Source organism: Elephantulus edwardii, unplaced genomic scaffold (genome assembly GCF_000299155.1).
Source record: "Elephantulus edwardii isolate Elephantulus edwardi_28Jun2011 unplaced genomic scaffold, EleEdw1.0 scaffold00193, whole genome shotgun sequence".
NCBI classification, from domain to species: Eukaryota; Metazoa; Chordata; class Mammalia; order Macroscelidea; family Macroscelididae; genus Elephantulus; species Elephantulus edwardii.
The window spans coordinates 5,706,703-5,720,540 of record NW_006399943.1 but is presented as its reverse complement, the minus strand read 5'-3'; the positions used below and the strand labels follow the sequence as shown (position 1 = coordinate 5,720,540).

The following is a 13,838-nucleotide window of genomic DNA, read 5'->3' as shown; positions in this document are numbered from 1 at the left end:
AAGCCCAAAGAGTTCCCTAGGCAGGCTTGCACCCCACCGCTACCAGGCTGAGTCTCCCAGGAGGCCCCTGAGGTGGGCAGGGCTAGGCAGGCTAGCTGCAGGCCTCCACACTAGACCTGGATGCCTCTCACCGCCTGTTTGATGGTCTCCAAGAGGGCTTTGTTCTCTGGATTCTGATAGCAGTCCTGGTCGGTGTACATACTGGTGAGGGTGCTCACATACGCGTCGAAGTTCTGTTCACAGATTGGCTCCTGGGCCCAAAAGAGCATGACCGGTTAACTACCCTCCTAGGGCATGCCAGGGTCCCACAGGAAACAGGTGCTTCCATACAACAAGTGGTGTCGGAGCAGAGGACCCACGCCACCCCCCCCCCACCTCACCTGAGTGGACAGGACCCCAGGAGGATGCCCCTCCAAGCCCTGGCTGCCTACCTACCATGTGTGGGAGGCGGATGTTGGCAAGACTTCGGATGAGGGCCTGGCTCAGGCCCGAGAGCTCTAGGAACAGTGCCTCGTTCTGTTCCTCGATAAGCTTGTTCTCTGCCTCAATGTTCTTGAGGTTCTTCTCCATAGAGGAGATCTGCAGAGAGACAGCCTTGTGGCATGGTGGCCCTGGAACCCATCGACCTCGCAGCCTGTATCTCGGGAGGAGCTGGGTACCCACAGCACCAGGGACACCTCCCCCATGCTGTTGATCCTACTGCCTGTGGCTGAAGGGTGCCGGGTGGTGAAGGAAAGGGGACACCGGCACACTAGACTTGCCCCAAAAGAGCCCCGTGCAGTGTGCCCTGAACTCCCCTTGGTAAGCAGATCAGCGGGGGCCCTAATGATGCTCAAGAAGGCCAGCCAGCAGACCACTCCCTTTGCTCTATCATGTCCATCTTCGCTTTATCTGGGCTGGAAGCTGAGGACAGAGCAGGGGTGAGCTTGCAGAGAGGCAGCTATGGATGTGGTTCCAGAGGTCACAGTCTTGGCCTCATCACTCACAGGACCTCTGGCCCTGAGAGGACCCCTGACCTGATAGTGTGGCAATCAGGACAGTGATGTTGACTGCTGTAAGGGCAAGTGTGGCCCTCCCACTGGCTAAGTCCTACATTGATCCCACCTCCCAAGAGAGAAGACTGAGGACCAGAGGCTGTGCTAGACCCTGCCATACTATTGGTCCCCGGGAGCTGGGCACTGAGGATCCCACCTGCGACTGCAGCTTAACCATAGCAGCCTCCATCTCTGAGTTGGACTCGCTGAGGTCATGGATCTCCTTGTTGAGTTGCTTGATCTCTTCGTCATTCTCCAGCACTGCAGAGAGACTCCCATCTGCCTTCTGCCCCTCAAGGACAATCCAGTGCCCCCCACACACACCCCGTAGCACAGAGTCCATCACTTTCCAGAGCTCATGGGGCCTCATTTCAAAAGCTGAGGAATCCCCTTTCAGAGACTCACATGCCTGCAATTGCCAATGGCCTCCTGAACCACGTAATTAGTGGTGGGGCTGCGTCTCCCTAATAAACTAGACCTGCTTACAGAGGCTGCTTCCCTGACCAGCCTCCGGCCTGCCTTTACTACAGGCTGTGGCTGGAAGGATGCTTCCTCTGCCCTTGGCTCGCGGGCCTAAGCAGAGTCGCAGACACACTGCTCAGGAGGCTTCTCAGGTTCAGAGACCTCAGCTCAAGTGTCTGCTTCCTCCATGGCTCCCAGCCCTTCCCGGAGTAACCACATGGGATAGGAACTGCTCTGCGTTACCGAGGCACACACAGACATCTAAATGAACAGAAGGCAGCCTACCATCACTCGTCTTGAATTTAGTGCTGAGAATCTCATCCCCTGAGAGTTTTCCTTTCTTCCCGGCAAAAGTTGCCCTGGGACAGCCAGACAAGCTAGAAGCAAAGAGTCAGGCCAAGAGTGAGGTTACAAGTCAGGAAAGGTGTGAGGAGGTCACAGGTAAGGTCAAGTCTGCATTCACAGGTCAGACAACTGTTAGGTGAGAGGGAGGTCAGGCCACGTTTGAGTTCCCAGGTGAGGTCAGGCCTGAGGTCTTAGATCAGGACAGGTATACAATCACCACACATCTCCCTGCTTACATGTTTCTTGTCTGCCTCTGCCTCTGCTGAGCGCATACCCATGAGAGTGGTGCACTTGCCCAGGCTCTGTCTCAGAGCCCAGGGCAGGGATCACTGAGTGCTGGCTAAAGGGTTGAGGTAGCACCCTCATAGGTGGAGAGATGGTGGTGTACCTGGGCCCTGATGCAGGTCTGATAGAGCAGGTGTAAAGCTGCATGGGGTGAGCACACCTTAGAGCACCTGACCAGTTGGGCACACTTTAGGTGTGTTTAAGAGAGGCTGGCACTTGAGACACAGGTGATGAAAATGTAATTCCACAACCTGATAGCAATCTTCTAGGGTTCCTCCAACCTGAGATAAGCTTCCCCTCAAGAAACTACTGGCATATAAATTATGTCTCAATAAAATTGATTAATATGTAGAAAGAAAAAAGAAAAGAAACTATTGGCATTGCCAGAACCCTCCTCTGTCCCTTTCTGCAGTGCCATCCTTCAGCCTTGGCCAGGTGTGGCCTCCCCTTAGAAGATTTACCTTCGGTGGGTAAGGAAGCTCCCGTTGGCATGGCCAGAGCCATCACAGCCTGGCGTGGGGCAGGTGGGACCCTCATTCTTCAGTGACTTCCAGGAAAATGCAGAGCCATTGAGGGACCCCTCTTTCTGCCTGCGGGCAGCCAGTGGGCAGCCAGATGCACTCCTGTGAGAGGCATACTTGCCACTGATGTGGCCAAGCCCCACACAACCAGAAACTGGGCACCTGGGCACAAGAGGTCAGAGGTGAGCCCAGGGCACAGGAGACCAGAGGTGAGTTCAGACCACAGGCCAGCAGAGAACTTACATGTAACGTCCAGCACAGCATCAACTGTGAGATCAGCCTGTGAACTCTCACCACCTCACACTCCCACGTGGCACAACAGCAGTCTCTAGTCAGCACTTGCCTCTTACCCACCCCAGCGGCCACCAGGATTCCGAGTCTGAGTCTCACAGGCATTAGTGCCTGAACCGGGCAAGACCCTTGATCTTCTCCTGCCCGCACTCAGCATGTCCCTCATTTCAGACAGCACCAGGCAGGTCTGAGGCCAAAGGGCTCCAGGGCAGATGGCTAGAGTGGAGCAAGGTGTGGTCACCATGAGGGGTCAGCATAGGACAGGGAGCAGAAATGGGTGGAGAGAACACTTCAAATGTCAGGGTTAGGAGAGCCCAAGTCCGGGTCCCCTACAAACACAGGTTCCCCACTGCGAGCCTCTTAAAGTAGCCACCAGGCATCTTCACAGTTCTTTCCAAGGGGGGACCTACACTTGCCTGCCTGACCCCATCTCTTCTAGTCCAGGGATGAGGGCTTCTCTCTAGTTTTTTTCCTGATCCACCTGCCACCCAGACCACTGCCCCCTCTCGTCACCCCTTTCCTGCCTTATTTCTCCAATGCTCTCCTGTCCCCATCTGAGGTCCTGCCCATGGCATCTGCTCCACCTTCCATTACACTGCCCATCTTATCCAGCTCCACCCTGTCTCCTTCATTTACTACTTATTTCTGGTGGTCCTGGCCCTAGCACATTTCAATTATTCATCTAAATTGGAGGCATCTCCCCTTCATCTCTGCAAAGGGCTAGGCCAGAGATCCGTAAGAGGCCTTTAGGGGTCCATGTTGTTCCAAGGCAGGAAGCTGGCCCCCAAGCTAACAGCCCTTGAGTGAGCAGTCTGATCATCAAGCAGCTGATCTATTCCTTCACCTCATCAAAGGGTTTACAGCACTCTCTGTGAGCACCTCACCTACACTGCAGCCCAGACGTGGGAAGATGGAGCCTCAGGGCTGTGCTCTCTCTACTCAGCTCCTTCCCCAAGACAGGCTGGTTCTCAGACCAGTCAAAACGCTGTGGCAAAAGGACTTCTGCCATGTGATTTAGTCTCAATCTGGCACAGACACTAAAGACCATGAAAAGGGGCTTTCCCACCAGCCACTCCAAAGTCACTGCACCAGAAAGCACATCCATCTACTAGGCCTTCATCAACAGTCTAAACACTGGAGCAGTTTAGGGCTGGGGGCCAGGCAACAGTGCAGCTGCCTGCAGGAGTCAAGGTCTCACCTGTCGCCCCATGGAAATCTAGGTGTCCCACTGCACTTGTTTATTTGGGAGTTTTTATTAAAGCTGGCAACACATTAGAATGAGGAAAACCATTTTTCCAAGTTAATTTGGAAAATGCAGATCCTGACTTCCACTCTTTCCAAAAGCAGTCCAACGCAGGATCCACACTAGTGCCCTCCACACAGTGACATGTATGATTACAAGCAGATTCCTATATCCTCAGGCAAGAAGAAAAGCCTACCCCCTACACCTGTGGAAAGTGAAGTGTCTGAGATGCCAGCAGCCTCAGCTTTTACACTGTCATTTAACACCTATTGTGGCTTCACCATAAAAATAAAAGCCTAAGCAAATAATCTCCAGCCTTGGGAGCCCTGAAGCTGCTCCAGGAGGTAGCAAGGCTGTGAGCAGGGGATGTGCACACACCTGGCGCTGTCATCCCAAAGCTAAATTGCATCCCCTGGCAGGGTGAATAAGACTGTCAACCGCTCCTGGTCTGCAGGTGACTGTCCTGCCTCCCAAGAACCTGAACCTGTTCAAAGGAGAGAACCATGGGTTCCCAGCCCTGGGTGGGGTGGCCATCCTTCCCCTGCATTGTCCAGATGCCTCTCTGCCCTATTGTCAAGACAACTCCCTCAATCTCAGCACTGCAAGCCCAAGATCAGAACCCCATCTCATACATCCCCATCCCGTGTTTGCACCTCTGATATTGCCAGGGGGAAAAGCATGCAATTGTACAAGCCCCACATGAGAAGTCACACCTGGGGTCTCGAGATACACAGATGCATGAATGTGACCTGCTTGCTCAGACTGTGGTGCCTATGATATCTGGGGGCTACTTTCTGCCTCACTCACACTCACGGTGTGTCAGTGAGGAGACTACAGACAGCTGGCTATCCAAATTAACACAGCCACCGAGTGACTTGGTGACCAGTGGTGTGGATGAGAAGGAAACCTCAGTGGAGCTTGTACAGAGTCAAACCATCAACCCCTAGCAGCACTCACTTCATCAGCTCGGGGTCCTCCTTGTCGTCCTTGGTGGGTGTGATCTTGATGCCGCTCTTCTTGGCCCGAGGGCAGCCTGATAGGCTGTGCACAAAGAGGGGCCACCTCAGCCCATCAGCCTCCACTATGTCCCATTAGTGTCTACCAGAATCCCCTATGAGGGTGCCCCAGCTCTTACTTTCCTCTCTGCCTCACTGCAGAGAGACCTAACCAGAGTCTGAGAACATCCAAGGTTCATAGTCAAGGGGGATACACAGCTGGTCACCAGTAACATGAGAGTTTTAATGGGACATCACATCATCTAAGGAAGGGCCTCAGGACCAAGGGAATCATGTGGCAAGGGTCCCCCGGGCCAGGGAACCACTGAGGAAGGGCCCCCTGGAGTACAGTGTCACTAAAAAAAGGGCCTCTTCACCTACGGGTCCACTCAGGAAAGGCCTCCCTGACCGAGAGGATCACATAAGGGGTCCTCCTTGAATGATGACTAAATGACTAAACGATGACACAATGACTAAACATGGGCCCTCCTGGCTCAGGGGAAGGGCTCCCTTCAATTATAGGATCACTGAAGAAAGATCTCCCTGACCTGTCACTTAGGAAGGTCCCATCTGACCTAGGGGATCAATCAGGAAGACTCTCCTGACCTAGAGGGTCACTCAGGAAGGTTTCATCAGACCAAAGGGATCACTCCAGAAGGTACCCCCACCAATAATGAAGGGTCTCCCCACTCCTGCCTGACTGAGAGGCTCACCTCCGGTGTGAGGCGTAGTTCCCTGTGATGTGACCTGAGCCGTCACAGCCAGGAGTGGGACACCTGTGGGAGGAAACACAGTTGAGACCACTCAGTGGAGAGGCCCACACATTCCAAGAGGAAACTCTCCATCCTGCTCCCAGTACCAATTGCCACAGACAAGAACCACTGCTGCTTGCCTGTGCAGGTCAACACCACACCAAGGACATGCCCATGATATGGTGTCTGCACACTGTTCCCAGCACTTTGCTGTCAGGGAAATCTGACATGGAGATCAAGTGTATCTCCACCATACAGAAACCGGGCCAGCTGAGCCAGCTGTCGGATTCCAGAATGTTCTGGAATCATCTGCACCACACAGACATATGAGCTATAGGCTACTAGCACAGGAGCCCAGGAGGGCAGGCCTGCTCCAAGGACCAGCGTCTTCTCGCCGTGGCTACAAGTGAGTAGATGACCATTATTGACCACTGGCTGTTTGCAGATGAACTGCTGACCACCTGCATGCTGCCAGTGACTGCAGCCATGACAACTAGCAACAGCATCATGGACAATGGGTCACATCACCTGAAACTGTACCAAGGACAATGTCTTTCTGCTCAGGTCAGTGACAGACAGTGCCCTAGTTACATCTCTGGCTGCCATTGGGAGGAGAGCCACCAGGCTAGTCACTGTGCCCAGAAGGTGGGCCCCTCGCTACCCAGATGGAGAACCAGGGCTGAACCCATCCCTCACACAGATGTGACTGAGAATGTGGTGGGACTCATCAATGCTGCTAGAGGAAGCCCCCTATCGAGAGTGACTAAGCACAGAGCTCCATGGTGTTCAGAGCCCACTCAGGGCTGTGACTGTGTCTACCAGGGCCTTCTGTCTGCAGCTCACCTATGGTGGGCAGCTCTTGCAACAACAGAGAGAGCAGCTCCTAGCCCCGGAAGGCTTCTTGGGTGCCAGGTCCACATGTCTCTTGTGGCCCCTGAGTCTTGAGTCTCATAGGAGCCAGCATTCATCTAATCCAAGTCTATAGTCTTTTGGGGGCTGCTGCCCAGATCCTGCCCCAAGACACCATGCCAGACCATAGCAGCCAGCAGTCACATTGCTTTCCTATGTGTGTGAAAGCCTGGAGCCTGGCTGGGCTCAGGCCAGCTCCCACCATCACAGCTGGTGACATTCACACCACAGACTTGGCATCTCTGCTCTACCTCCTCAACATAATGCTGCACTTTCTCCACAGACCCCCCACTCCTTAAATATCTGCCTGTCAGGAAGTTGGGACCTCATGGGAGGCTAGAGTCCCCATGGTACAGGAGGCAAAGCTTCAAGGGGCTCCGTGGACTGGGCTGTGGTGCTGGACTTCAGCAGCTCAGGTCCCGCTCTCAGTCATCCTGGAGAGCTGGACTTGGTCTCAGCAGCCAGCTACCCTCAGGACAGCCCAGGACTCCACAGTCTGGGTTCTGACAGGGGACTGGTCCTGTGGGACAGCCAGAGGCAAGCCTCTACTGTGGTTCTACGGGTCTCCTCACACACTTTATTGGAGAGAGTGTCACTGCTCTGTCCAAGAATGAATGTTGTCTGTGTTGAGGGCCCATGTCTCCTGTGGCAACACAACCCCCGGCAGATGACTCCGACCTATGCTGTCTTGACAGAAGGCATGGCCAGCTGCCAGGAGGAACTTGGTCACCTAAAAGGTGCCAGCCCCTCCCGAGGCTGTGTCCATGTAAGCTACCAAGCTGTTCAGCCAGACCACCACACCCACTCTCTCAGAGTGGCCCCCCTAGACAAGTTGACCACAGGACATTGATGTAGTTCTAAGACAGGCCAGAAAGGCAAGAACCAGAATCTAGGCCAGAGGGAAGAAGTGGGTTTGAACCTCAGACCAGACTCCCTCCTGAAGAGACAACCCCAGTCTCCACTGTCCACTGGTGGGTGCTGAGCTCCAGACACTCAGATCCCCAAGTTTTCTGTCCTGTTTCCAAACTGGCTCACATCCTAAGAGCCCTCAGTGGCCCAGCATCTCCTCTCAGGGTCAATGACCCACTCCTGTCCACACAGAGGAGGAGTGCCAGGGAAATGGGGCTGGGATTATGTCTCCCTCTGAGGCGCAGGGCAGCACACAGGTATAGCCTGAAGAGGGAGGGACTGAGGGGAAGAGGTGGGCCTCTTGGTAGCCCAGGAAGGACAGTTCCCACTTTGAGCCCCACTGACACCTAGGAAACCTCTGGTCAACACAGCCCGCTGGAGCTCAAGCTCAGCAAGAGTGAGCAGAGGCTGGCCTGAGCACCAGGCACCAAGACAGAAGCTGGAAACAGCAGGGACAGATAAGGCCAGGAAGGACCAAACAAAGGCCAGTCATGGGCATCAAGGACAGATAGCCCTGGAAGGAAAGGCCTGTAAGCAGCACAGACAAACAGAGCAGCAGAGATGGAAAGAGGCAGCAGGGACATATGGGATGGCAGAGATGGCCGGGGTGCAGGAATAGACCAGCATGGCAATGACAACAGAAGTGGTAGAGATGGAGGGAGACAGACGGGATCAGGAAAGAATGAAGGGGTGGAGGGATGGACAGGACAGATAGTGCAGCAGGGATGGATGGGCCAGTAGAGAGAGACAAAGGGAGGTGTATGGAGACAGTGGGGATGATCATGTCAGCGATGTCAGGAGTAGGCAGAGTAGCAAAGACGGATGGTGGGTGGAATGGCAAGCAAGTAGGGGTGGCAGCTTCCTCTGCCACTCATCCCTTCCCCTGGTTCGCTCTGCACGAGTCATGGCTGTGGCTACTAGCCCCAGCTGACTCACAAGTCCAGATGCTGTCCCTAATTAGGGCTGTCCCTAATCCAGGAACAGGAAAGAAGTGAGCTTCTCATGTGACCCCAGTAGGCTTCTCAGTAAAGCTTGGCCATTAGGGCTGCCAAATGAGTCCCATTTCTCTTAAAAGGTCAGAAGATTTCAGTACCACACAGCTGCACAAGAGCCTTGGCAGCCTCTGAGGGGAGACAGTGCTACTGGCATACAGCAGGGGAAAGGTCAGGGTGAGAGAACAGAGGACAGAGCAGGAAACAGAAAGAAAGGGGGCACAGCAGGGGAAGAGAACAGGGGACAGAATAAGGGACAAAGTAGGAGAACAGACGAGTGAACAGAGAGGGGGAAGATATGGGGAATAGAGAAGGAAATGGAGCACAGAAACAAAAAGGAGAACAGAGTAGAGGAAGAGAGCAGAGGACAGAGAAAGAGATAGAGCATGAAAAAAGACCAAGGCAGGGGACAGAGAAAGAACAGAGAAGGGGACAGAGTAGGAAGATAGAACAAGGGATAGAGAAAGGGACAGAGAACGGGGACAGGAGAGGGAGCAGAAGAGGTTTGGAAATCAGGGGGCAGAACAAGGAATAGAGAGGGGGCAGAGCAGGGATGCAGAGCAGGACCCCTGCCAAACAGATTCAGCCCCTCCAGGACCCCTCCTCCTTTTTCCACCAAGTAGGGCAGAGAGAGGCCTGGAGAGGCTGATTTTGGCTGGAGCCTCATAGAGAGGGCAGCAAGAGTGCCACCCAAAAGACAGGAGGCCAGGGAGCGCAAACGTACTTGAGGTCAGCAGAGTGGGCAGCCATGAGGTTTCTGAGGCTCTTGTCAGCAAGAGGGCAACCAGAAAGGCTGAAAGAGAAGAGATGGAAGATGGGGTAAGCACAGGGGGATGCAGAGGAGAGAGAGGAGCAGACCCACTGCACTGCACCCAGGTTCAGCTGGACCTGAACACACATACCTGCGATGGGAGGCATAGTTTCCCGTGATGTGGCCACTGCCATCACAACCAGGAGTAGGACAACTAGACAAACAGAGAGATAGTCAGAACCAAAAGCAATACATTATGCCAGGCTGCCCAGGCTGGCACCCACCCACCCAACTAGCTCACCCACTCTCCTTATAGAACTCAGGTCATTTCTTTTGATAAGATTTTCCCCTAAACAACTAATCTGGAGGAAATACAAGGGGCTACCCACATTTAACATGAGGTGGAAGTGTCAGTAGGACATGATGGAGCATGTGCATGTGTGTGAAATACGTATGTGTGCATATGTGAGGAGGTTGTGCATGTGTGCACATGAAGGGGAAATTGGGCGAGCTCATGTGTCTTTGGGAGAGGATGCACATGTGTGTGGAATGTGTGTATGCATGCATATGTGAGTAGCATGAGGAAGTACACATGTAAGGGGGACATGCATGTGTGGGTCCTGTACGCACATGTGTGTGTAGTATGTGCATATGTGGGGATACATGTGTGTAAGCACAAATATGGAGCTTGAACACATATGAGTGTTAGTGCACTTATTTGGAGATGTGCGTGTATGTGTGTGATGTGCATAAAAATGTGCACATATAGGGATTTGTTGGCATGTAGGACATGAGCATGTGGGGTGTGCATGTGGAGGGGTATGCGTGTAGAGGTCTAAGCATATGTGGGGCAATGTGCATGCATGCACTAACATATGGAGTTTGTGCACATGTGTGGATGTGAGTGTACATACTTGGGGAGATAGAGAGATAGAAAGAAAGAGAGAGAGAGAATATGTGAAAGGTGTACTTATGTGCACATATGGGGAGGTGCATGTGGGTCCTATGCAATATGGGCGGGGGTGCATGTGTGTGGAGGGAATGTTGGGGTCTATGTGTGAGGAGGCAGGGTATGGACCCTGCGCATATGTGTGGTGAGATGTACATGTATGTGGAGTGTGCGTGTATGCATATGTGGGAGGGGACATGCATGTTATACATCTTTGAGGATGTGTATGCACATGTGTGATATGCATGTGTATAGAGTGTGTATTTAAACATGTGTGTGGTGCGCATGTGTGCACATGTTGGGGAAGTGAGGGGTGTCCTGTGAACATGTGGGGGTATACGCATGTATGTGGAATTTACACTTGTGAATATATGTGGGGCATGCATATGTGTGCACATTTGTGATCTTCATGTACCTGTCTGAGGACATTTGGTGATCTGTGTGCACATGTGTACTTGTGCTTTTGTATAGGTGCACATGGGCATTTCCTGGCATGTGTGATGTATGCATGCATGTGCACATATATATGCACTGATGGGCAATGCCAGCCAAGAACCCCTCCTCTGAGCCCCTGGAGCAGGTGGGGTGGCTTGTTATGGGGCTGCCTGAGATGGGAGCTACAGTAACAGATCAAGCTGTGGGTTCTAGGCAGAGCCAGAGGAACCCCACAAAGGAAGATGTGTGTGCACGAAAGCTGATCCCAAGGCCAAAGGGGAGAAAGGGACCACATCTGGCTGGGAAAGTCTTCCTAGGTGGTGTTCTGGACTGGGTCATCTCAGAATCCATGAGAACCTAACTGATAAAGCACAGCTAGTGAAAGCAGCAAAGTGCTCACAGCATGAGGGCAGCCCTTGAGTCACCTGAGCCATGCTGGGTCTGGAGAGCCACCCTTGTTCACCCTCTCCAATGACATACTTGCACGCTCTCATATATGCACAACGTGGACTCACACACGTTTTATCGGTACACATGCTCACACATCTGCTCATCTTTACACACAGCACACCTCTGCAGGCCTGGCACATGCAACATGTTCTTGCATACCCTCACACATCCCTGTACAGCCTCTCACACCTACAGCATGCCTTTGCATATGGGTGTGCATGCACATACACACACTTAGTGCAATCATCCTCCCAGTTGAGTCCACTAGAGAGTGGCCTGTCTTAGGCTTCAAGAGGGGTACTCTCAGAAGATCACTGGCCCATGTACAGGGGTCCTCAAGGAGCCTGGCCAGCCCAGGAGGGAGACTCACGTGAGCAGCTCCTTCTTTATATCCTTGGAGAGAAATTTCAACTTAAAGTTGGTCAGGGTGACTTCCCCTGGATATTTCCGCTCCTCAAAACTCTCTTCAGACACTTCCTGGTCATCTGCTTCAGAAGAAGCAAAAGAATGGGCTGCTGGCTCTGACTGCAAAAAACCAGCAAGAAGAAATTTCAACCACTGGGGCCCTCAGATCACAGAACATGGCATCTCTTGGCCCTCTGTCTTCCTGGCAAAGTCAAGCTCCCTTGGTCCAAGACACCCTGGGGTGCAGAGTCTCCACTCAGCCAGAGGTCACATCTCAGGGGTGACTGCTTTCAGCCTGCGGCCACGTCTTCCTCCCTAAGTGGGAGCTGGGCTGCAAAAGTCAGTGGAGGCCGAGAGGGTGAAGTGCACAACACACTGGTAAAGACCCCTCGGAGCCTGTGATATCAGCCCAGGCCCCAGCATACCTGACACCTGACTCAACTATACTGTGTGCTCATGCCAGCCTCAAGCTCGGTCACAGACCAGTTAGTTGGCGAGCCATCAGGGAGCCAGTTGGCCTCAGGAGTCCTCTTGGCCCAGCCTCTCCTCATCCATGTGTGGCTTTAGTGCCTCCAAGACTGTTTGAGGGTGGACAGGGCATGCCTCTGAAGCATGGGCTGAGTCGATGTGGCTTCTGTCACACTCAGTGCTTGTCCTCCAGCAGGACAAAGTATGCCCAAGATAGCCTGGACTGGACAAGCTCCCTTGTCAAGGTACATGTGGGAGCTGAACTCTCAGGACAAGGGTGTCTCACAGAAGAGAGAAAGGATGCCCAGGGCAGGGTCTGTGGAGTGACCTGAGGGCCTGGAGGAAGGAGGCTCTTCAATCCTTCCAGGAAGGTGATGAGTTGATCTTTGAAAATGAGCCTGGACTGAGCCAGCAGAAGATCTGAGCCGGGATGGAAAAGGGATTCCATTCAGAAGCCTCTCTAAGCGGACCCAGTAGGACTCGGTGTACGTGGGGCCCCGGAGGAGAGGAGTAAGAAGAGAGGAAGAGCTTGGACGATCCTCAGATCAAGGCTGGAGGGCTGAAGGAGGTGGTGGTGGTGGCTCCCAGCCCGAAGTGGAGAAGGACAGTAGGGGTAGGGGCGTGGGGGGCCAGCCTGAGATGGAGTAGGATGATGTGTGTGTGGGGGGGTTCTCAACCTAGGGTAAACAGGGAGTGAGGTAGGTGTGAGAAGCTCCCAAACCAGTGTGAAGTGAGATGGGGTGGTGGGAGGGGAGTCCTAGCTGAGGGTTAGGTGGGGACAAGTGATTCCCAGACAGAGGTGAGGAGAGGTAGGGTGAGAGTTGAATGAGATATGGGCGGAATGAAGGCTCCCAACACAGAATAGAGTGGATAGCGTGGGGTCTGGGAGCTCCCAGCCTGAGGTGGGTAGGATGAGATAAAGTGGAATGAGGTGGAGTCAAGTGAGATTGGGGGCGGTGGGGTGTTTCCAGCCTTGGGTGAGGTGAGGTGGGGTGATGGAAGTCATCTCCCAACCTGAAGTGGGGTAGGGTGGACTGGGTGGGAAGGGGCTTGGGTGGGGTGGGGGCAGGGGACTCTCAGTCTGAGGAAGGTTAGGGTAAGTGAGGGCTGGGAGGAGTGGGACTTGTGTGGAGTGGTCATGGAGTGCTTCCAGCCTGGGATGGAGTGGGCTGGGGCAGGAATGAGGACTCTCACCAGAAGGTGGGGTGAAAATCCCTGAGGAGCCAGCCACAAACAACAATCACAGTCCTGGGAGAGGACAAGATGCTCAGTGAGGACATATTAGCCCTGAGCAGGGTGAAGGACAATGGGAACAGAGGTTTCCGCTTGTGTCTCCTTTTGAAGCCCCTGTCCTCTGCCATGTGGACAAGGTAGTGCCTGGGGTGGGCAGAAGTGTAAGTGTGCAAAACAGGAGAGGTCGTGATTAGCTTGCCCCAGTATGGGTGCCGGAAGAAGTGGGCTTAAGCTTGGAGTAACATCCCACTGCTGGCAGCAGGCAGTAGAAACATCACTCAGATGCAGGCTACCACTGACAGGGTCTCTAGAGCCTCAGTCAAGAGGTGCAATCTCATTGGGCAGCAGTTGTGAGGCTTCTCTATCCCACATGGGATCGATCCAAGGTGGGGGCCTGGCTGTGGGTCCC

The 13,838-nt window shown here is 53.6% G+C and overlaps 1 protein-coding gene across 2 annotated transcripts in view; it reads right to left on the bottom strand.

The window, feature by feature from the left end:
- Positions 1 to 110: 110 nt before the first annotated feature.
- Positions 111 to 13,838, bottom strand: part of MYT1 (myelin transcription factor 1) — a 47,508-nt gene continuing 33,780 nt past the window's right edge. For both annotated transcript variants that reach the window (XM_006896911.1, XM_006896912.1), the window contains exons 13-22: positions 11,694 to 11,848; positions 9,641 to 9,703; positions 9,463 to 9,531; positions 5,890 to 5,952; positions 5,139 to 5,222; positions 2,588 to 2,809; positions 1,782 to 1,873; positions 1,192 to 1,295; positions 436 to 579; positions 111 to 251 (exon numbers count right to left, since the gene is read on the bottom strand). In XM_006896911.1, coding sequence (XP_006896973.1) covers positions 111 to 251; positions 436 to 579; positions 1,192 to 1,295; positions 1,782 to 1,873; positions 2,588 to 2,809; positions 5,139 to 5,222; positions 5,890 to 5,952; positions 9,463 to 9,531; positions 9,641 to 9,703; positions 11,694 to 11,848 — 1,137 coding nt within the window. The remainder of the gene's footprint in view (positions 252 to 435; positions 580 to 1,191; positions 1,296 to 1,781; positions 1,874 to 2,587; positions 2,810 to 5,138; positions 5,223 to 5,889; positions 5,953 to 9,462; positions 9,532 to 9,640; positions 9,704 to 11,693; positions 11,849 to 13,838) is intronic.